The sequence below is a fragment of the Episyrphus balteatus genome, chromosome 3 (assembly GCF_945859705.1).
Source record: "Episyrphus balteatus chromosome 3, idEpiBalt1.1, whole genome shotgun sequence".
Taxonomy (NCBI): Eukaryota; Metazoa; Arthropoda; class Insecta; order Diptera; family Syrphidae; genus Episyrphus; species Episyrphus balteatus.
Genome location: NC_079136.1, coordinates 9,141,035 through 9,163,816, shown reverse-complemented (window position 1 = coordinate 9,163,816; position 22,782 = coordinate 9,141,035). Strand labels below are relative to the sequence as shown.

At 29.3% G+C, this 22,782-nt stretch overlaps 2 protein-coding genes across 2 annotated transcripts in view; both read left to right on the top strand.

Moving 5' to 3' along the window:
- Positions 1-22,782, top strand: part of LOC129916625 (fatty acyl-CoA reductase wat-like) — a 92,806-nt gene that overhangs the window by 13,551 nt on the left and 56,473 nt on the right. The gene's annotated exons all lie outside the window — the stretch shown is intronic.
- Positions 688-1,199, top strand: LOC129916632 (probable cytochrome P450 9f2). Its single transcript, XM_055996684.1, has 2 exons — positions 688-899; positions 965-1,199. Exons 1-2 carry the CDS (start codon positions 776-778, stop codon positions 1,132-1,134), a joined length of 294 nt encoding a protein of 97 aa, XP_055852659.1. The 5' UTR covers positions 688-775; the 3' UTR covers positions 1,135-1,199.

The following is a 22,782-nucleotide window of genomic DNA, read 5'->3' as shown; positions in this document are numbered from 1 at the left end:
AATTGATCGAGGTATTTTTTATGAAAATCACTTCAAAATTGGCTTAGAAAAAAAAATTTTTCGATTTCAACCCAGATACAGAAATTCGAACTTTTAGGTATAGAACAAAAACCTTGTTTCGGCACGTAGTAGGATAAGTTGGGCGCCAGGATTTGGTGAAGGGTTTTTGTAGAGGAGCTCAATACAAACATTTTTTTCTTTGGGAGGGGGGTCTATCTCCCCCCGTTTAGGTGGGAGGGGCATTTTTCTAAAAAAAAATTATCAAAATAAAAAAAAAAATATTAAAAAACAACGGCAACACTTACAGTAATAAATGATACCATTTCCAAAAGGCAAAATTGTGCATTTGATTCTAATTTTTAAATCAATATAATATTACCAATAGTTTTTGAAATAATCGATTTCAAAGTTAAAAATAGGGGAACAAAATTAAAACTCATTTTATACTATTTTTGTCCAGACTGTGAATTTTAGTAAATAAATTACTTAGACAGAAAACTGCCTTAATTAATTCCTTATCGAACAGTGAAAACTATATGTTTCTATGTCTTCTAGTTTTTGATAAAATTGAAAATTAAAAACAAATAAAAACAAAAAATATTTTGAAAAAAGAAAAATCTGATAAAATAATTTTTCAATTTTTCCAAAAACTAGAAGACATAGAAACATATAGTTTTTTTTAGAATGTAATAAGGATTTTCATTATAAAGATGATGAAATAGATATAACTATAAAAGCTGGCCAGCATATTTGGATTCCAATAGTTGGTTACCATATGGATGAGAAATATTATCCGGATCCATTAAAATTCGATCCAGAGAGATTTAATGATGAAAATAAGACAAATATTACTCCGTTTACTTATTTGCCATTTGGTGTTGGACCAAGGAATTGTATTGGTAAATAGCTTCTTCTATCATGCATATTAGGAATAGTTAGCAATATTTTTTTCTATAATTTTCAGCTAATAGATTTGCATTGATGGAGGCTAAAGCTATGATGTTTCATCTTGTTGGAGAGTTCGAAATCAAACCATCACCGAAATCTACCATACCAATGGTTTTGCAAGCAGGAGTTGCCAATTCGGTACCAAAAAATGGATTTTGGTCAAAGCTAGTTCCATTGAAACCTTAGTTTTATTAGAAAAAGTATCACACTTATAAAATTAATCTCAAGAGCCTGAAAAAGAAGCTTTAAATAAAATAGTATATAAAATATAATAACGGTTTGTGTTAAAATGTTTAAGAATATTCACCCAAATAGGTTACTCGTCGAAAGTAGTTACCCTATAGAAGACAAGATTCTACATTGTCAATGGCAAGCATTCAAATGATTCCAAAAATAAAACCTAACTTGAGTGAATTCCAATCTTGTTTTTGTCCACTAATCGAGTTTGAATGATCGAAATAGAATTATTATTTATCAATAATTATCATTTGTAACTAAGAACCAGGTTTAAGAGAAAAGAAGAACAAGTGTATTGGTAAATTCCTCAATTTGTGAGTCAAATGAGGTTCAACTAACTTACTACTTCATAAAATAAAAAAAAAACGAATGGTAACAATTCACGGTAGCTATTTAAACCTGACCTTGCTTAATGATAAAATAACTTTTGAATTGTGACTATTGCAAAAAAAAAAACTTGTTTTTAAAACTGTGTCATTATCTGTTTTATCTGAGCGACACGCGACTTTGGTATTTTGATTAGTTTTGTATTGGATTCTTTTCAATTCATTAAGAAAGTGATGAAAAGAAGATATAGTTAATTATTTAGAATTTGTGGGGAAGAAATACATATGTTATAAGAAATAAAATAACGAAGCAAACAGATATTGTGTGCCCTGTTTTAGATTCAAACCTATCTCAATGACTTGAATCACCAGAAACAGATACATTTGATGGTTCTTTTCGCGTTTTGCATTGTTGGCTAGCCGTACTATCCCCCTCCCGTACTATTATTGGACCCCTGCAAATATTAAATATGTATATTTTAGTACACAGAAAGAATAATTAAAAAATGAAAAAAAACACAAATTGAGTTTTTTTTAAATTCCAAAACCACTGTAAGGCTACGGCCACATCCTGAGCGGCTGAGCGGCAATCCTGAGCGACGATTCTATGACAGGTACCGTTAATAATGACTTTCGAAAAAATCTTTTTTTTTTTGTTAAAAGATAGGTCTTGTCCAAAAACCCACACTTAATTTTTTTTTATTTTAATCGTTACAAGAGTTTTTGAGAAAATTATACTTTTCTAAGATTGGTGCATCACAGGTATATCGTTAGATAAGGTTCTAAAAAAATTTATTCCATAGAATCATCTGCACAATCTCCAAACACTGCTACATACCAAGTTTGAAGAGAATTGGTCCATCCAATTAGAAATTCGAGTAGGTACTAGGTTCGATTCCTGTCGGGGACTTACCTATTATTTTTTTTTTATTTTAATGAAAAAAATTAATATTTTTTAACATTTTTCTTCAAAAGAAACCATAATTTCCACCGTATACAAATGTTCGTTAGGATGGGTCAAAAATCCACTTTTTCGAATTTCAAATCCTAATAGCGCGGAAAAGTGGCGAATGGTGATGACTAAGAAGGGTTTAAAAATAATCAAAATCAGTTAATATCTTCTGCCTCCAATTTGACCTTGAAACTTGAAAAAAAATTAAAAAACTGTATTTTTAGAAAAAAAATTTGACCACCTTAACGCCTTATTTTTTTAATAAAAAAGCTTTAGACAACTCTTTTGTGAGGTAAATATTAAGTAGAAAATAAAAATTGTTCAAATTGGGCAAGGGATTCCAGACTTCTGGCGTGTTGAAATTTGTCGAAATAATGCAAAATTCCTATTTTTACGATATTTTTCCATTTTTACGGACCATTACGGTAAATTATTATTTTTACCAAATAAGAGGTAAAAGTGAACTTGACTCCATCAGAGAAAGTCATGAACTCGCTGAAGATTTAAAAATCTGGCAGTCAAGCTGGCTTTGACTGTTTATTATTGTTCATATTTAATGAAAAAAAAAAAATTTTTTTTTAAATAAAACAAATACCACAGAGTACCATAGTAGTAAAACACAATTTAGACCTTTTTTTATGCTATTTCTTGGATTTTTTGTTTAAATTTGCACTTTTTTTTACTTCTTTTCTATTCATCTTCATAAAAAATTGATTTTATTGGTGTTACATTATTGCCAACTATGTTTTTATGAAAATAAATAGGTGAGAAATAAAAAAAGTGCAAATTTAAACAAAAAATCCAAGAAATACCATAAAAAAGGTCTAAATTGTGTTTTACTACAATCATGGTACTCTGTGGTCTTTGTTTTAGTTAAAAAAAAAATACTTTATTAAATATGAAAAGTTCTACATAAATCAAAATAGACGTTTATATTCATTTAGTAAAATTTCTAGGTTATGTTCAGTTTTGAAAAAGAAAATTCTATTAACACTTATTTTGTCCGCCATTTCGGAACCGCCATTTTGAAAAAATAAAAGTTGTAAGATTTTTCGTAATTCTCATACTAATATGCTTCAGTGTACCAAATTTCATGACTTTTCGTCAAGAAATGGCCTTGCAAATGATTTTTGACGCCATAAAGCACCAAATTCCCCACTGTGTGGCGAGGACAATAATAAATAGTCAAAGCCAGCTTGACTGCCAGATTTTTAAATCTTCAGCGAGTTCATGACTTTCTCTGATGGAGTCAACTTCACTTTTACCTCTTATTTGGTAAAAATAATAATTTCCCATAATGGTCCGTAAAAATGAAAAAATATCGTAAAAATAGGAATTTTGCATTATTTCGACAAATTTCAAAACGCCAGAAGTCTGGAATCCCTTACCTAATTTGAACAATTTTTTTTTCTACTTAATATTTACCTCACAAAAGAGTTGTCTAAAGCTTTTTTATCAACAAAAAGAAGGCGTTAAGGTGGTCAAATTTTTTTCTAAAAATACAGTTTTTTTAATTTTTTTTTCAAGTTTCAAGGTCAAATTGGAGGCAGAAGATATTAACTAATTTTGATTATTTTTTAAACCCTTCTAAGTCATCACCATTCGCCAATTTTCCGCGCTATTAGGATTTGAAATTCAAAAAAAAAAATTGTTTCATACATTTTGGACCCAGCCTAATGTTCGTGTTAAATAAAAATATAATGTAGTTCGCCACTCAGGTGAAAAAAAAAAAAAATAGAACAGAGCTGAGCGACGTCGCTCAGCCGCTGTTATTGTAACTGTAAAAAAAGTATAAAAGTTTCCAAAGATGCAGTTAGATCGCAAAATATTACAATTTGAATTCAACAAAAACAGGGGTTTTCAGAGAAAAAATACAAACAAATATAGAGGATTTTGTTCAAAGAAAAATAAACAAATAACAGTTCGAGAAAATGTGTTTATTTTTGGTTGTTTTTTGTTCTGAAAAACCCTGTTTTGTTGAATTCAAATTGTAATATTTTGCGATCTAACTACATCTTTGGAAACTTTTTTTGACAACTACAATAACAGGGCAACTTTTTAAAATAATACTGTTGCAAAGTAGGGATTTTTCGAAATTTCACAAGAATTGCATTAAATCGAAAACCGTAAGGATTTGGGATGAACAAGTTACCAAATTCTGAGAGCTCTAAAGTTGTCCTATCAGCATATTTCGTTTGATCCATTTCTTTTGGAACACCCTGTATATATTTTTATCTACGTCACTAATCCTGACCTTGTTCAATAGCCAATGTCCGTTGGAATTGCTACACATAATTACTCATTCTCAGTGACAGATTGAAACTTGTTCTAATAATTGTACCATTATGCTTGACCTATGTTACTAAATCAATACTACATTTTATAGAATAAACGAGCATAATACAATCCAATGAAAGACTAAATGAAGTTAAATGATTTTTGCAACAATTTGTAATTTAGATTCTGTTTCTTGTGAGCAGGTCTACTTGAACGAAATGAATCATTTCTGCCGGCTTCAGAATTAATCATAAGTGCTAATGCAAAAAAAACTTCATACGTTCATGTGGTAAATTAAATTAATTATTATTAATTTCTTTATAAACAATTAAAATTTTCCGTTGTTTCTTTTTGTAAACAAAACTAAACACCAGGTTTACCTTTATTTTTTTTTGAAAAAAATTTCAAGTTTCCTCGATGTGTACCAAACCCTAACCCGGAACATTTAAACAACTTGATAACTTTCAAATGACACACAGGCAAGGTCTTAAAGATATTATATGTACCTACTTTTACCACTTTTTACCATGCTAAGGAGTAATCAGTACTTTGTACCCTAAACTTTATACATTGCGTTAGAAAAGATGCTGTATGTTCAAAACTTGACCTAAAGTTGTTCTTTTATAACGAGAACATATTTCTGTTTAATAAATTGAAATCGAAATAAAATTAGCACATCAAGACGAAAAACAATAATTATCGAAATGTGGTTAAGATTAATTTTTAAGTCTTCTTCTTTTTTATTTTTTTATTGGAAAAATATTTCTCAATGATTGTGAGAATGAAACAAGTTCAAAGTTGGAGCATTGACACAAAACAATGAATCGTTGAACTGATGAATGAAGCTACATCGTATCGTAAGACAGACCGGGAAGAAAACTTAAACAAAGTTTAAAAGTATGAGTACTCCGTACTATGAGTATTAGGCTGGGTCACAAATGTATGGAGAAATTTTTTTTGCTGATTTTTTTACGGGCACAGTGATGAAAAGGTGCCAAACTGTGAATAGAACAAGTATAAAGTTTGGTTATAATCAGACTTTATCTTCTGCCTCCGGTTGCCCAGCCAAGTTCTCTATGAACTTTGGTCCTAAAACCTTAGGAAAAAACTCAGGCCTTTTTCGAACCATTCTAACTTTTGTTTCAATAATGTCAAACATTTCGCACTCGTTTTATTTGTTAACATAGTCCAAATCAAGCTCCTCAAAAACTTTCAGCTACGTAGGATTAATAGTTTCTGAGTAAAAGGCCTTGAAAAATCGCAAAAAGAGTAGCTGATTTACTCACTAACACACTAACTAACATATGATAACAATTATGGCAAACTTCTAGTTTTCATAGAAACTTGTTATGGTCATGGATCTTAAAGTACATACAAGGAAAAAAATCAAAAAATTGAAATTTTACATTCAAGGGGCGTGGTAACCGCCCATTTTGGCAGAATTAATATCAATTATTAAAAAGTATACTTCTGAATACCCTAGAATCTTGAAACTTGGTAGAATTGTAGTTAATTCAAAGGAAACATATTCAAACTTACGATTTTCTACCTTGGAGGCGTGGTATCCCCTTAAAAATAATAAAAGAAAGATATAATGTTTCATAAATTAATTAACAAGTCTTAGAAAAATGTAGTTTTGGTTTTTTTTTTAATTTCTCAAAAACGACAAAACATTTTTGCATCCGGTTTTCTGTTTTTGCCTAAAAACAAATAAGAGCATTGAATTTTGAAAACTTAAATAGTACTTAATCACATAAAATTAAAACAAAAAAAAAATTAGTTCGCAAATTTAATAAAATTTTTTTTCAAAATTTTGATTTTGAAAATTAATTAATTTTTCAAAAACTGTTTTATAAAACAGCTTTATTTGAAAGCAAAATAAAAAAGAGATTTTGGGCTCAACAAAAAGGTATAGCATGTTGTTGTAGGTATAACCGTTGATTTTTAATAATATTTTTTCCTAATTAAATCATTTTTTTTTAGAAAATGACTAAACGGGGGCGAATATTAATCCCCTCCAATACGATTTTTTCTTGTCCGGACCCAACCTACACGCTTAAGCTTTTTGGCACATGCTCTTGAATTAGATTTTATAAGAAATGAGATAATAATCAATTAAGCAAAGCATGTGTGGTTTCTAGGCAAAAATCAGCTTTTTCAAAAATTAACCCACAATCCGGAGGCACTTAAAGTTAAAATAATGAAATGAAATTTTACTTATAAGCTAACCGAACCATTTAGCACCTTTTAATCGCTGAGCCTTTTTGAAAATCCAAAAAAATGTATTTTGACCCACCCTAATGAGTATGTCTGCATCTTCCTAGGCACTTAAACAAAAAAAAAAATTCTTTTTGGTAAAAAAGTCCTTGAATATGGATTTTTATCTTTAGTTTTATGATTTAAAAACAATAGAAGGTTGTCTTGGGATGAATCTTTTTTTTTTGTTTTTCCTTATTTCTTTCCCACCTGCAAGAACGACAATGAAGCCAACGAGAGAAGGTACACACCTACTTTGTATAGAACAATCATGAGAAAAACTTTGTCTTCTATTCAATGAATGTAATGAAAAATCAAACAAAATTCACCACAATGTCGCATAAACTTGCTGTGAATGCTGTAACAGCTTTGTTGTGCATATATTCAAGAAATCACTTTCTTGTAACAAACAAATAACTTACCTTTAAGGGAAGAAGAAACTTGTAATATCGAAAGTTAACTTCAGATAACACATTTTTTTGTTTTATCTCAATGAGAAAACAAAGTTAAAGTCGGATTTAAGTTGAAAAAGTAGAAACGTTAAGATGAATTCCAAAACGCCTTGAAATACTTTGAATTGAAATAAATTTTCCTTTAAATTGCATATCTACAATTTGAAATGTTTCTTTAAAGAACTTGAACTTAAGAGTACGCAACTCTTGTCAAATATCTATAAAATTAAATCAATCGGATAATGATTTGAGCATTTGAGTTTAGTTACATGTTTGGAGTGGGTAAAGAAATTCAACCTATTGCCTACCTTTTCGACCAACATTTTACAACGGAAGAATATAATACTTATTTTGTGCTCAATTTCATGAATAAGACGCTATAGTATAGGTTCTGAAATTGTAATTTAACCCTCTACTGCATACGAAGCCAAATATGGTTTTGTCTGTTTGTACGCATTTTTCTCTTCTCTGTTACAAAAAAATGGTAAAGATTAAATACAATCCTCTTCTTTGTGTTTCTGAAAACCCATAGAGATAGTTTTTTTCGTGTGTCCGACCCAAAATAAAGGTGTATTTTATGATCACAGGTGAGTCGATCAGTCGTGTACATTGAAAACGAAAGTGTAGAATATATTCATACTTTAAGTGGTAATTACTGCGTTTGTTTGGAAAGTAAAGTGGAATTAAAAATTTATTTCTGATCGATTGTCTAATTGTGTATGCTATGCACCAATTTTTATTGAAAAAAAATTATTGGCCTGGTCTTGGGAGGGCAAAAGGTACGGAAGCCATATTTGGCTTCGTATGCATTAAGGGGTTATCAATCTACACAATTTGTTAAATTTTTTGTTGGAAAATTTTATTTTTTTACATTGTTATTTTGCTTGGAAGCTATGTTTTACTTCAGAAATGGAGCCCCTTCGCTTTTAGAGACATTTTTCTCATGTTAACCCCATTTCCAGCGGCGTAACCACAAAAATTTTAGGGGGAGGGGGGCTCACCTATAATATTTTTCAATCATTTTATTACTTTTTAGCTTTTGTAAGATCTGGGAGTGGGTGAAAATGTTTGAGCAAGACTTACTTCGACAGTGGAAAGAATTTGAACAAGAAAAAATATATATAACGAACAAAAACAAATTGCTTTTCTCGGTTCATTGTCTTAAAATGAGCAAAATTTGAATTAATTCTTAACCTTTTGTAATGCAATGTATTTATTTTACTTTATTTTGTTTTTAAATGATAAATATTTATATTTTGATATTTTTAATTGTATTCTTTTCATAATCTGAATAAATTAAATTAGTAAAATTTCTTACCCCTTAATGCATGCGAAGCCAAATTTGGCTTATAAACAAATTTTTTAAACAAATTAATTTTAACAAATTTTTTTAATGAAAACCGTTTTGAAACAACCCAATGAACCCATGTAAAGCATTTTTAAATTTTTTCGTCCGCTAATATTAATTTATGCAGTAGAGGGTTAAAATTGAAACGTATTTTGATGAAAATAGCGAAAAAAAACTCATAATAGCATAAGCCATTTAAAAAATATTGTTACCCTCATGAAACTTGACAAAAAGTTTTCTTTTGGAATAAGAATCAAGGATCAACAGCAGAGTCTTAAAAATATAAGTGGAAATGTGCCAAAAAAAAAAATTAATGGGGTACCCTAAGGAAATTTGGTAATAACGATACATTTGGATAGAAATAGAAACCAAGAATAAAGAAACTTTACAAAATAATTTTGCATAAGAAGGTGTTTTATTTTTTCCAAACCGGGAATAAATTCTGTATGAAAGTGGAAGTGAAAGAAAAAAAAAAATATATACACGAATAAAATTATCGTTCAATATCTCTACATTACCCTTGTTAAAAACAACCTTTATATCAAAAAAATTGTATGGCCTACACAGGTTCTATATACTAAAATAGTATGTAACCTTATTTCTAGGTTTCAATCGGATATAGTTTTTTTTTATACTGATGTAGGACAGTACATAATTATTTATATTATGCTTCCTTCACAATAAAACACCCTTTCAATCGAACACTCTCTCTTGATACGAGTAATGTTGTAGATACTAAACTATCATAAGTCATAACTAACGAAACTTTTTCATCAAGTTAAAAATTTAAAACATTTATGGCCTTAAAAGAAACACCCTTTCACCAAAAATATTTGTAACATATTGAATCCTTTATCCATCCGTTTAAAACTTCATTGATGTATCAAGTTTTTCACATGGACTTCACGAAAATTTGAAATTTTAATTAGAAATGTAGTTGATTTAAGCAGATAGGATTTAAAATGATAATAATAATTTTTTTTTTTTTTTTTGACGGGAGGAAATCTTCAAAAGACACTTGGCAGTATTCGACACCAAGTAGTGTGGGACTCTTAACCACTAAAACCACCTCTTTATCAGGACCAATCTTGAGAGATCGACATCAGATTTTTCTTTCTTAACTTTGTAAAATCACTTTGGGGGAAGTTTAAACTTTTAATACTTTCCCATGTTTTTTTAGACCATAAGCTCATGAGGCTTGGTTCTTCTTAATCTCCGAACATGGTTTCTAGTATTCAAGTATTTTTGAAGTGAAAACTTCTTTAGCATAGTAGTGATTTGAAACAAGATGAAACGAAAAAGCGACAGGAAGAGTCAATTGATTAGGTATAACTTTTTTGTTTTAACAAATAGATGAATATAATTTATACGGTAGATAGGTAATTGAATAAACTATAATTTTCCAAAATTTCAATTAATTTCATATTGAAAATCCTGAGATAACGGTAAAAAGATGTTCTTTTTCTAAAAACGTTATATCTTTTGATCTAGAGCACATATAAATTGTATTTAACTTTAATACGCATGCTGATAATATTACCTTTCATTTCATATATCACACAAATGTACGTGCTCGACAAGTTACACACTCTCAATCTGAGAAAATTGAAAAATACCTCAAAACACCTGTGGAGATCTGTTGCCGATGACCAGCCACCAGTTTGAAATTTCGACATGGTTGGTTTTAAAAAATTCTTTCTTTTTTTGTAGGCATGGTAGAAATATGATTGAAGCGTCATATAAAAGGTGAAATAATAAGCTTTCAGATGATATAAAATTTATTATAGGTTAGCATTTAAAAAAATATATTTAATGGTGCTAGAAGAGAAAAATATTTTTTTTTTTTTTGCTTTTTTTGATGAAAAGTGATGGGGTTCAAAAAATGTTAGCTCTTTTTGTTGATGTTGTATAGATAAATAAGCTTTCAGATGATATAAAATGTATTATAGGTTGTCATATAAAAAATATGAATTTATAGGTGATGGAAAAAAAAAATTGATTTTTTAAGGTTAGGGTTTCACTTCTACCACATGTCAAAATTACACACATGATTTTTTATTTCAATTTTGTTTTTATGTGGCAAATAATAATAATAATTTCATAAAAATTAATTTTAAAGGCTCCAACAATTTTCAAACAAAAAGTTATAAAAACTATTTGTTAAATTAAATGACATACTTCGTTTGGAGAATGATGTTAACATCAAAAAGATGTTTTTGTAATTTTAAAAATAGTCTTAAAACGGGTTTTAAAACAATTTCTTTTCAAACATTTTTATTTATTCTAAAAAAAAAAAAACTATAAGTTGTACGCAAAATTAGGTAACATAACATGGGTATCTATTGTATGAGCTAAATTAAGGACCTTGCATCAAAAGGGGGACAAGTTCGAATATGCAAAATTAATTTTTTCACGAATGTTAAAAAAAAAATTTAATTCAAAAAATTTCATATTTTCACTTATTTTTATTTCTCAAGTTAAATAAAAAATATTAGTAATTTCTGAGATTTTTTAAAGTTTGGGTTTGCGTAATTAAAAAATATGGACTTGTCTGGACTTTTAATGCAAGATGGCGATTTGATGTTCCATATTTATTTATAACCTCCGATTTCTGAAGTTTTTTCTGACCCTCTGAGCTTAAAAAAAAAGCATCACAATGCTTAGATTAGCTCCCTTAAAAATTTTGGTCAGCGATTAAAATAATAAAAATCAATTAATCTTCTCCTTCCAAAGGCCCAACCTTTGCGGTTTGTTGGATCAATCTTAGGAAACTTCGACAAGCCTCTGGTTTTCAATTGCCTCTTCCTCGCGATAGTGTATGGTATTGCTTTTTGAACTTGGTTATTAGAGCACATTCCTTGTACATGGCAGTACCAACTTAATCGGTATTTTTTTTCTTTTGTTATTAAAAAAAAATCATTTGTTTGATGTTCCCAACAACCCCAACCCTAACCTTAATCTGTGATATTACTGAATTGAATAAAACAATTTAAAAACACTTGGATCTGTCGATTAGCATGCATGTTAACTCATAATGATTTATCACAAAGGTTTTACTCGTAATGTACTATGATGTGCAAAATTTGTTATCAAATAGAAGAAGGCAAACCATGGCAGCCACCACAAAAAAGTGACGCCATTTTCTCGCGTTCCACTCTCGCACTTTCGCAGTGCGGCAAAAATTTCAATTAAAAATTAAAAATAAACTATTAGAGATACAAAAATCTTCTATAGCTTATTTGAAAGGTAATAACCTAAAGCTTAATCCAAATGAAGGATTTTTAAAAATTCCATCATTTAATAGGGTAAAACGGAAAGATGAAATTTGGGCTAAAATCTAAACGCAAAGTTGTAGAGAGTTGATTTTTTTTTGCTATAGATAGATGAGACTAATTTAAGAATAACTGCATTTAAGAAAAAATTCTAAAAAAATTTGAAACTAAGCTATAACGTTTTGTTTGAACCTTGTACAAGTGTTGGGGCTATGATAAAATGATGATTTTGGGTAGGGAATTTTTTTTTGACAATTCTAAAGGTGATAGGTGAAAGATGAGAAAAAAAAATTAGGGTCTAATACGGATTTTTTTACAACACTCTGCGTTTCGAAATATGAATTTTTGAAAAACACCTTGTTTTTTAGGGGTATTTTTGGGTAGTTTTTGATTTTTAGCTTTTTTTGGAGCTTTCAAAAAATCTCAGACTTATAGGACATGTAGGTATGCCTTATGCATACATGTGCAAATTTTTGGAATCGTTTAGTGAGTTTTGACTGAATAAAAGAAAAAACAAGTTTTTAAAAAACTCGTTTTTTTACCGTTTTTAACCGATTTTCATCGTTTTTTATTTTTATCTATTTTTCTTTAATAGATACAGGAATAAAGTATATGGTAATGATAGACCACGATCACGACTAAATGTGTGCGAAGTTTCAATCATTTTCGTAAACACAATTTTAATATAACGGTAAAATAAATTTTAGAATTCAACAGGTTATAACTTTTGACCAAGAGCAGGTAGAAATTTTATTAAAATTTTATGAGCATTCTGATAAAATTACCTTTCATTTAGTATATCACACATAACGGTAGACTAACTACAAGCTACACAATGTTAAATCAAGAAACTTGCGAAAAAATCAAAACACCAGTGGAGATCTGTTGCCTCCCGAACAGCTACCGGTGTGGGAAGTACCGTAATCTCAGTCTGGAAATTCGACATGGTTAACTTTAAAAAATTCTAGTTTTTCTTGTGTAGGCATCTTTGAAATGAGATTGATATGTCATATAAAAGGCAAAATAATAAGCTTTCACATGGTATACAATTTTGTATAGGTTTTCAAACAAAAAAATTGATTCCATAGCGTGAGAAGATACAAATTCATGTTTTTTTTGCTTTTTTTTTGATGAAAATGATTGTTTTCAATAAATTATTTTTATACTTTTTGCTCATTGTAAAATTTAAAAAAATTTTTTATTCTTAAAGAGAAATACTTGTCTTTTAAATTGGATAATTTTTTTTGTAAGCTTTTAAAATACAAAATTTTTTAGCTTTTTCTTGTAAATTATGATTGTTTGAAATAAGTTAACGTTTCAATCGACTCATTTTAAACAAAACCACACAACCTGTTTTCTGATGACGTTATCACGTAAAATCATCGTCTGTAAACCGGCTTTACAGACAACCTCTTTTTTTAGAAAACCTCACATTCTCATGAAATTCAAGTTCAGGTAAAAGTTTCATATAAAAAAATTTTACAAATTGGTTTCAACAGTTGAGTTCATTCCACCGAAAAAGTTCTTAAGAGTGAAATCCTTATTTATAAAGAATATTTTGCACCTCACTGTATACAAATAATAATTTAACAATTCAAATCCAATTAGACTACATCACTACACGTTGTATCCGATATTCAGACGCGCAGACAGCAGTGCAGATACAATTTTTCATATTTTATAACTCATTAATACCAACATAGACATCTACATCACTGCCACTACACTGGCTCCAAATTAGCTTTGTTTGATTTAAAACTATGAAATTGATTAAAAAAAAAAAAATTCGCATTCATATAAATATACATAAGCAAAGCATTGTAGTTGTATAAAATAGGTATGAACTCGACTTATAGTAAAGGTAGACGTATGGTATCAGTTATGGATTTGGATAGACTATATAAATTTTGTAGTGTATGTTGCATGCGACGAAGACCGACGACGACAGCAGGCAATACTCTACGTACTCGCACTTGTACTCGAACAATATTATACAGTACATACCATAGTCACGTTCCATTTAATGTTACTTTCTTTGGGCTTCCTGACCCACTGTGCTGGTGCGCGTTTATGTTCATGTCGGCTTAATATTCCGAAGGCACGTCTTGAAATCTAATGAAATTGTTTTACATTTTTTTTTTTTATTTTTGTAATTTATGCTAACGGTACTTACCTAACAAATTCATATACGCTAACAAAAAAACATATAAAGAAGCTATTTGGATAAATTTTAAATTTTTTCTATTTTAAGCTATAATAATAAGGCACTTGTGACATCCTTATAGAAATATATCACTCGAATTCTATAAATAAATTTTGCAGGTTTAAAAATAGAAATCGTTGAAATTCATACAAAACCTCTCATAAAAATCTATTACCTTATGATTTTCAGGTGTTTTATTTTTCATAAAACTTGATCATTAAAATTCTAAATTGAGGACGCTTTAAGCTATAAATAGTTCTTCCTACTTCAAGAACAAACAAAATAAAAATTTCTTGGAAAAATTTTAAATAGTATAGTTACCTACAATTTCTGAGTTTTCCATTGGATAGGCTAAAAATAACAGAATTCTGTAGGATCTTTCCAATTTTCTCAACACGAAAGTTATAAATTTTCCTCTTTTGGTTGTAGGGGAAGGAGGCTTAAAATGTCCCACCAAGGTAAAATTGCCCATTTGCTAGAAATTGTAGAATCAAACAGAAAGAGAAGATTTTGTGAACAAAATTTCTGAGTTTATCAACAGCACTGAACCACTAACATTTTCCGAAAAAAATTTTGACGGAGAAAGCAGTTAACGTATGTAGGGGAAGTTGGGGCAAGACCGCTCCTTTAGCCCTAGTTTTTTTACAGTCGATTATCTTTTAATCAAGTATTATTCCATACAAAATTCCTTGATTAAAAGATAATCCAGTGTGAACAAACCGGCCCTTAGTGTTAAACCGTCTAAAAAACATCTTTTAATTAAAATAAAGTGTTTATTCATTAACTTTAATGTTTTTTGTAGGAAATTTTGAAACATCTAACATCTGCCCCACATGGGGGCAAGACCGCCCTATCAGCTTGTGTTGATAATAAAACCGTTTTTGTCTTAAAATTTGGAATTTTTTTGCAATAATTACAAACGTATGCTAAATTTTCATCGGTTCCCAACTTTTATTACAAAAAAAGAAAAAGTTAAGACTTTTAAATATTTTATTTAAAAAAGTACAAATTTCTTTTCACACAAAAAATCACAAAATTTACTATAATTTTTCGGGATTTCAACCAAACTTGCTCATACTTACAGACATAATCGATCTTACCAGAAGCCATTTATTTGCCAATTTAATATTTTTTCATACAACATTGTACAAAAACCGTCTTGCCCCCATAGGCCTACTTGCCCCCACATCCCCTATGCATGAAGTATTTCTTATAAATGAAAAAAGTTGGCGTAAAACTATATTATTTTCTTGGTATCAAAATTGGTAAAAAAAATTAAATAAAGGAACCCACTCGGCTAAAATGGCATAGGTAGTATGTCATTATATACTTTCTGTATAAATATCATTGGACTAAATGTCTATATAAAAATAATCTGCAAAGAGGCAGCGCTGAACTGAAGACGCATTTCTTAAAGCCTTTGATGCCGTACAAAAAAAATAAAAAAATCCAAAACATTTGAATTCCAAAAACTACACTTAGACATCAATTGATATCAATCAATCAAAAACACTTAGAAGATGACCAACCACAAAAACAAGATTTTTAATGGCTCACAGAAAGAGCTTGGGAGATTTAGCACCGCTTATTCAAAGCAAATGGAAAAGGAGCTAATTGATTGTCACTCTTAGAGACACATTTGTTTGGAATCACATTTTACCCGGTATAATTTAATCAATTAACTTTGAAGACGTTTTGAAAATCAAATACTTTTAATAAATTTTGGAACTTTTCTAACTCGTCAAGCAAAAATATGTGAGGGTTATTATTTCCGCAATAATTTTGACTTATAAGATAACACTGCCTTTTATTCCCATACGTTAGATCACAAAAGAAAGGATATTGCACTATCAACTCTAGGGGCAGTAGGCTGTACCTACTTTAAACCATTTGGTAAGAAAGTTGCATACCCTGTGGTGTCTACAATAAATAGATTCTTTAGAATATATTACCAACAATTTTCTTGAAAGCGGATGTATAAGATTAGAAAATAGACAATAAAAGAACAATTTGCAATAAACGTTAACATTAAAAAAAATATTACTCATACGCCACAGTGATCAACTTATTTGAAATAATATTTTTTATATAAATTATCACGGACTAAATTATGAAACAAGTTAATTTATGTTGAGCAGTCACTAAGGCCCAATTTATTGACTCTCCATTAAATTTAAAATCGTCATTAAAAAAGGGAATTTTAAAATTAAAAACAAAATTCAGTCTCTTTTAAAGATTTTTTTGAAGTTTGACTTCATTAACTAATTGAGCATTAAACTTAAAAGACCTTTTAGTTAAAATGCCGGATTCAACCTTTTAAGAGGGATTTTTAGCGCAAATGGAGGTTTTAAACAGACTTTCTATTTATTCACTCTCCATTAACGTCAAATGTCATTTCATTTATTATTTTATTAAAAAAAATTTTCAGTGTCAATTGGCAATTACAAATAAATAAAACAGGGATATGGACAAATAGAATGGTGAAAATGTGTTCAACCAATATCATAAGACCAACGTTTGGTAATTGTAATTGGTAATAGTACCTACCTCTAATTATTCGAACGGATGTTGAGCAAAAAATATAGGAAAATTTTGAATTAATTCTAAAACTTTACATATTTTAAATTCCATTCGTGTTATTGACTATTGCATTTGCTTTTCGCCTGGCATTTTCGGCTATAAATCGTTTACGGACCATAGTTTTGATGCAAGTAGATTAATCCTTATGAGCTTAGGTTTGCCGCGACTTTAATTAACACAATAGTTACAACATTCCTAAGCGCGTTGTTTTATTTTCAGAGAGCATGTAACGGTTATATTACAACAGATACTAAAATGTATTAAATGAAAATATCCATCTAAAAAGTATCTAAAGACGCGCTTTTCAATCGTTAAAACCAAGAAAACAAAAAATAAATCTATTTGATATGACAAAATACTAGCTTTTGACAGATTTATTTTTCAAAATATGTAAATTAAAAAATTCTTCGGATTTTTTTAACAGAGTTTTAAATTTAAAGTTTCCATTAACAACAACGAATTTAACCAAAGAAGAGTGAATAAAATGAATATTTAATTAAATGTACTTAATGGCGTTGTTAATTTAACGACGCCGTTAACTAAAGCGATAAAATTCAATATTTAATGGAGACTCAATAAATTGTCCCTTACTGTCAAAATTATATAATAGTTTTTTTTTTTTAAAGAACTCATTTGTAATGTTATCAGAATGTAAAATGATTACCTAAGATAAAATTTCAAAAATTTCATGTGAAGAATTTTTAATAAGAATTGAATCATTTAAGAGAAAACGAAATTCGAAACTAGATCACAGGGCAATATAAAATTCTGCTTGGTTTGGAACTGATTTTAAACTAATTGGCAGTAACTTTTAAAATACTAATTTAAAATCGATTTAATTTAAAACAATAAATTGTTAAGTAATTTATAATCGATTTTAAAGTAACTTTCTTATGGACTAGAACCCTTAATTAAAAATAAAGTAAGTACGTTTCATGTTTTAACATTTGAAATTACCTTTATATTGCGTTTAAACTATTCACAGTGAGCCTAAACAAGTTTAAGGTTGACCTAAAATGACGACAAAAACTAGAATGCATAGAAAGATGTGGTTTTCAGTATTTGATAAGGAATTCATTGAGGTAATTTATTTTATCGATTTATTCCGTATTTAAATCCATAGTCTAGACAAAACTAGTATTCAATGTATTTTTTCATGCTTATTTTTCACAAATGTTGACTTTGAAAACGATTATTTCGAAAACTACTGATTAAAATATCTTGTTCTAAAAACTTAAATTAAGTGTACAATTTTAGCTTTTAAAAAAGGTATCACTGATAACTGTAAGTGTTGCCGTTGTTTTTTTTAATAATTTTTTTAGTAATTTTTTATAAAATTGCCTCTCCCTCCTAAAAGGGGGGTTATAGACCCTCCCTCCCATAACAAAAAATGAATGTATTGAATAACTCTACAAAAAACCGTTTTCAATTCTCGGCGCCTAAGTTATCGTACTCGAGCCTTGCGTTGATATATGAAGCTAATCCGATTTTCGTAAAAACGGATTATTATTGCTGAGGCCTTCAGGAACAAAGCCTCATATTTAGTTTTTGTCGTCATTTTAGGTCAACCTTAAACTTGTTCAGGCTCACTGTGTATTTTATTTTAATAATATTAAATTAAAATTTTTTTTAAAATTTTAATTTAATAAAAAAGCAAATGAAATTTATGTTGTTTCCACCATTTTTTTGTCACTCAAACCTTCGTTTGAAAAAAAAGAGATATTGTCTGCTCTTAGTACCTACATTATATCCACTAAATAAATACCTACATACAGCATAATTAGTTACATTTTTATGTGTCATTTTTCAAAAAAAAAAAAAAAAAAAAAAAAATAGACACACATAATTCCATATACTTACGTTGGTGGCTCATTAATCTTTTCCGACATAAACACTTATCTATACAAAGTATCAAAGTCGAATACAAAAAAAAAAAACTTTCGTGCGTAATTCTCTGCGTTTAACAAAGCAAAACAAATATTTACCACCATATAACTCTCGTATTGAGCCAACAGACTTGACAGTTGCACATTCAAATCATTTCCATTATTTGTGTGGCGTAAAAATCGAAAGCGATCACTCAGAGCACATATACATTGCATGGATCCAAATCTGACGAATGCCTAGTAATTTTTTTTTTTTTTAATTTTTTTATTTTTAGTTAATTTCATTTACCGTCTTTCAAGACAGTCAAGACAGCCAGTACGGTTTGAAAATTTGTGTTGCGTGGTAATCGGATACCTATATTAATAATAATTCGTCGGTTTAGACCAAAAACATATTTACGAGTCGAGTAGTAGTAAAATAAAAAAAAAAGATTGGAACTAACCAATCGTAATTGTAACAATTACTGTCGCTGTTCAAGTGTGATTCGTTTAAAAGAAATATTTTTTTTTCCTCAGTTTGATCCAACATAATAGGGCTTATTGTTAAAATCTATATCTACCTCATCTTGAAGTATTAAATAGAAGTTAAATTTAAATTTCCGTAAAAATAATTACATTGACCTAGACGCGCAGCACTGATTGTCTGTAAACATTACTTCAAAATTGTTTGTTCAAATAAAAAAAAAAAAAAAAACTAAAAGGCAACCATGAATGAAACTAGTTTTTTTTTCAGTCATAGCAACCGTTTAGGCAAGATGCCAAAAATGTTATTATTTAACGCCTCCCTCCTTAAGAATTTAATGCTTGCTCTAAAGGACTGTTATTGGGTTTTTGCAAAAAAATTAGTGTATTCGGATTAATTACACGGTGTAACACTCAAAATATACGCGGACGGAGACCTATCACGTTTTGTAGAGCTAGTCGCACTGATTACGAAACGGTATTTAAAAAGTCCCTAACACCACCAAAATCTGGAGTTAGGGGCAAAAAACGGTTTTTTTGACCTTCACCCATTGAAAAAAAAATCGTCAAATTTGTACCCATTTTCGATTTTTTTACAGTTTCTGATAGGAAAATAAATATACCTTTTCAAAAATGTATAAAACATGTAATTCGGTTAAAACACCTAGAATTTATAGGCTGTCAAAGTTCAAAAATTCCATTTTTTTCGTCATTTTCCCAACTTCGACATCAAATTAAAGTAGGTATATATTTTCATGCTGTTTTAAAAATATATTCTCAAATTATATTTATTTCCAAATCAAACGAGGTATTTTTTATGAAAATCAATTTAAAATTGGCTTAGAAAAAAAATTTTACGATTTCAACCCAGATAAATAAATTCGAACTTTTAGGTATAGGACAAAAATGTTGTTTTGGCACGTAGTAGGATAACTTGGGCACCAGGATTTGATAACAAGTTTTTGTAGAGGAGTTCAATACAAACATTTTTTTCTTTGAAAGGGGGGTCTATCTCCCCCCGTTTAGATGGGAGGGGAAGTTTTCTAAAAAAAAATTATGAAAATAAAAAAAAAATATTAAAAAACAACGACAACACTTACAGTAATAAATGATACCATTTCCGAAAGGCAAAATTGTACATTTAATTCTAATTTTTAAATAAATATATTATAACCAATAGTTTTTGAAATAATCGATTTCAAAGTTAAAAATAGGCGAAAAAACATTTTTAAAAACTCATTTTATACTATTTTTGTCCAGACTGTGAATTTTAATAAAAAAAATTACTCACACAGAAAACTGCCTCAATTGATTCCTTATCGAACAGTGAAAACTACATGTTTCTATGTCTTCTAGTTTTTGAGAAAATTAAAAAATAAAAACAAAAATAATTTAAAAAAAAGAAAACCTCATTCCCAATAATTATACCAAGGCTCGTTTGAAATGTGCTAATCTGAATCTCCCCTCCCCGAAAATTGAATAAAGGGCATTGGAAGCTGATACGAATCAAAGAAATGTGTCACCGGTTTTTGGTCTGCCAATGTTGTGTGTATTAAGCGATAATCATTTTAAAAGGAGATATGTACTAACTGGTTCTAACCAAAACTAATAATCGATTTCGAAATATTCGTTATTAACTTATTTTTTATCGTTAAAACGACATTTTCAGCTGTCTTTGCATTCTAATTTCGCTTTGAATTTATCGTTCCACTTGAAGATGAAATGAACTGAATATTTTTTCCAAAATTAAAAAGTATTTTATTGAAAAATACCGCCATCATTATTGAAAGTTTTTTTGAGCTATTTAAATCTGAAATTCTTTTTTTTTTTGTTTTTATTTATGCTGCTGTTTTATGGGACAGATATGTTGAAAGATTTTTCAATATTTTCACACATAAAATAAAACTCATACTCGTACATATTTAAACAAAAACGATGCCATTTAATGTAAGAAAAAGAGTATATTTTTTTCTTTTTCTTTTAAAGGTGAAAAACCGTTGAAAAAATAATTGTTGAATAGAAAATATTTGACATTTCTATCTTATGCCTATATAAAAATTTATAATTCTCACAGTAAAAATAATTGACAACAACATCAACAAGAGTATTGAAAATTTGATTACAACCGTTTTAAATGGCGGTAAGTGCTTAAAAAATCTCATTTTCACCAATGCACAGTGGGTACCGCCATAGGTCAAAAATAAAAAAAGTAAATGTCAGTTTTTTTAAATCCATGATTAAACAACGTTCTACAATCTCCCAAAGAACCAAAACCAAAAAAAGTTTGCCGGTTACCCCTTTTTTCATTTTTTAATAGCCATTCAAATACGGTATGTAAAAAAAGGTACAGTTTTCTTATCGCTGCAGTTATAAGGTGTGAACTTGCGATAGTGATAGCGGGTAATAAAAAATCACAACAAAAACATTACTGTTAAAAAAGGAGCCAAGTTCTCCTATGTTGAAATTATGCTGGCACATAAAGTACTGAGATGTAAAAGTGTACCAAGTTCTAAAGCTTGGGTTCAAATTCGTATCAATAAAATTTTGATTGTTCTCTTGACAATTTTTCTTTTAATTACCGATTTTTAAAGTTATTTCAAAAATTTCCAAGTAAACAATCAAAATTTTATTGATACGAATTTGAACCCAAGCTTTAGAACTTGGTACACTTTTACATCTCAATACTTTTTGTGCCAGCATAATTTCAACATAGGAGAACTTGGCTCCTTTTTTAACAGTAATGTTTTTGTTGTGATTTCACTACTTTTTGCAAGGTATGGCTGTAGAATATAAAATTTCTTTATTTGATGAAAATTCAGCGGGAATGGGCGGTTGCCACGCCCCCTGGCTGAAATTCTCAAATTTTAAATTTTTTCCTTTGTGTAAACTACCAGCTCCACCATTCTACCAAATTTCAAGATTCTACGACATACAGAAGTGCTCTATAATATTTAATGAAAATTCAGCGGGAATGGGCGGTTGCCACGCCCCCTGGCTGAAATTCTCAAATTTTAAATTTTTTCCTTTGTATAAACTACCAGCTCTACTATTCTACCAAATTTCAAGATTCTACGATAATCAGAAGTGCTCTATAATATATGATGAAAATTCAGCGGAAATGGGCGGATGCCACGCCCCCTGAATTGAAAATCTCAAATTTTCGATTTTTTCCTTTGTATACACCACAAGTCCTATCACCGTGTAAAATTTCAAGTTTCTACGATATCGGGAAGTTCTCCATAATTTTGATGATCTGTCAGTGAGTCAGTGAGTCAATGAGTCAGTTACGGTTTTCGCGATTTTTGAAGTCCTATATCTCAGAAACTACTCATCGTAAGAAGCTGAAATTTTGTGAGGAATTTGGGTTCGGCCAGCTCAACAAATGTAGCGAGTTTGAAATTTCTGGCATATTTGGTGTGGAAGTTAGAGGGGGGTCGAAAATGGCCTGAGTTCAACAATTATTTATAATTCGCACAGTATAAATAATTGACAACATCAACAAGAGTATTAAAAATTTGATTACAACCGTTTTAAATGGCGGTAAGTGCTTAAAAAATCTCATTTGTACCAATGGTTTTATTTT

Excerpts from the sequence above, each read along its gene's own strand:
- LOC129916632 (XM_055996684.1), top strand. The coding sequence starts at position 776 with ATGGATGAGAAATATTATCCGGATCCATTAAAATTCGATCCAGAGAGA. Across the intron at positions 900-964 it reads TGGACCAAGGAATTGTATTG|CTAATAGATTTGCATTGATG; the intron begins GTAAATAGCTTC and ends TATAATTTTCAG.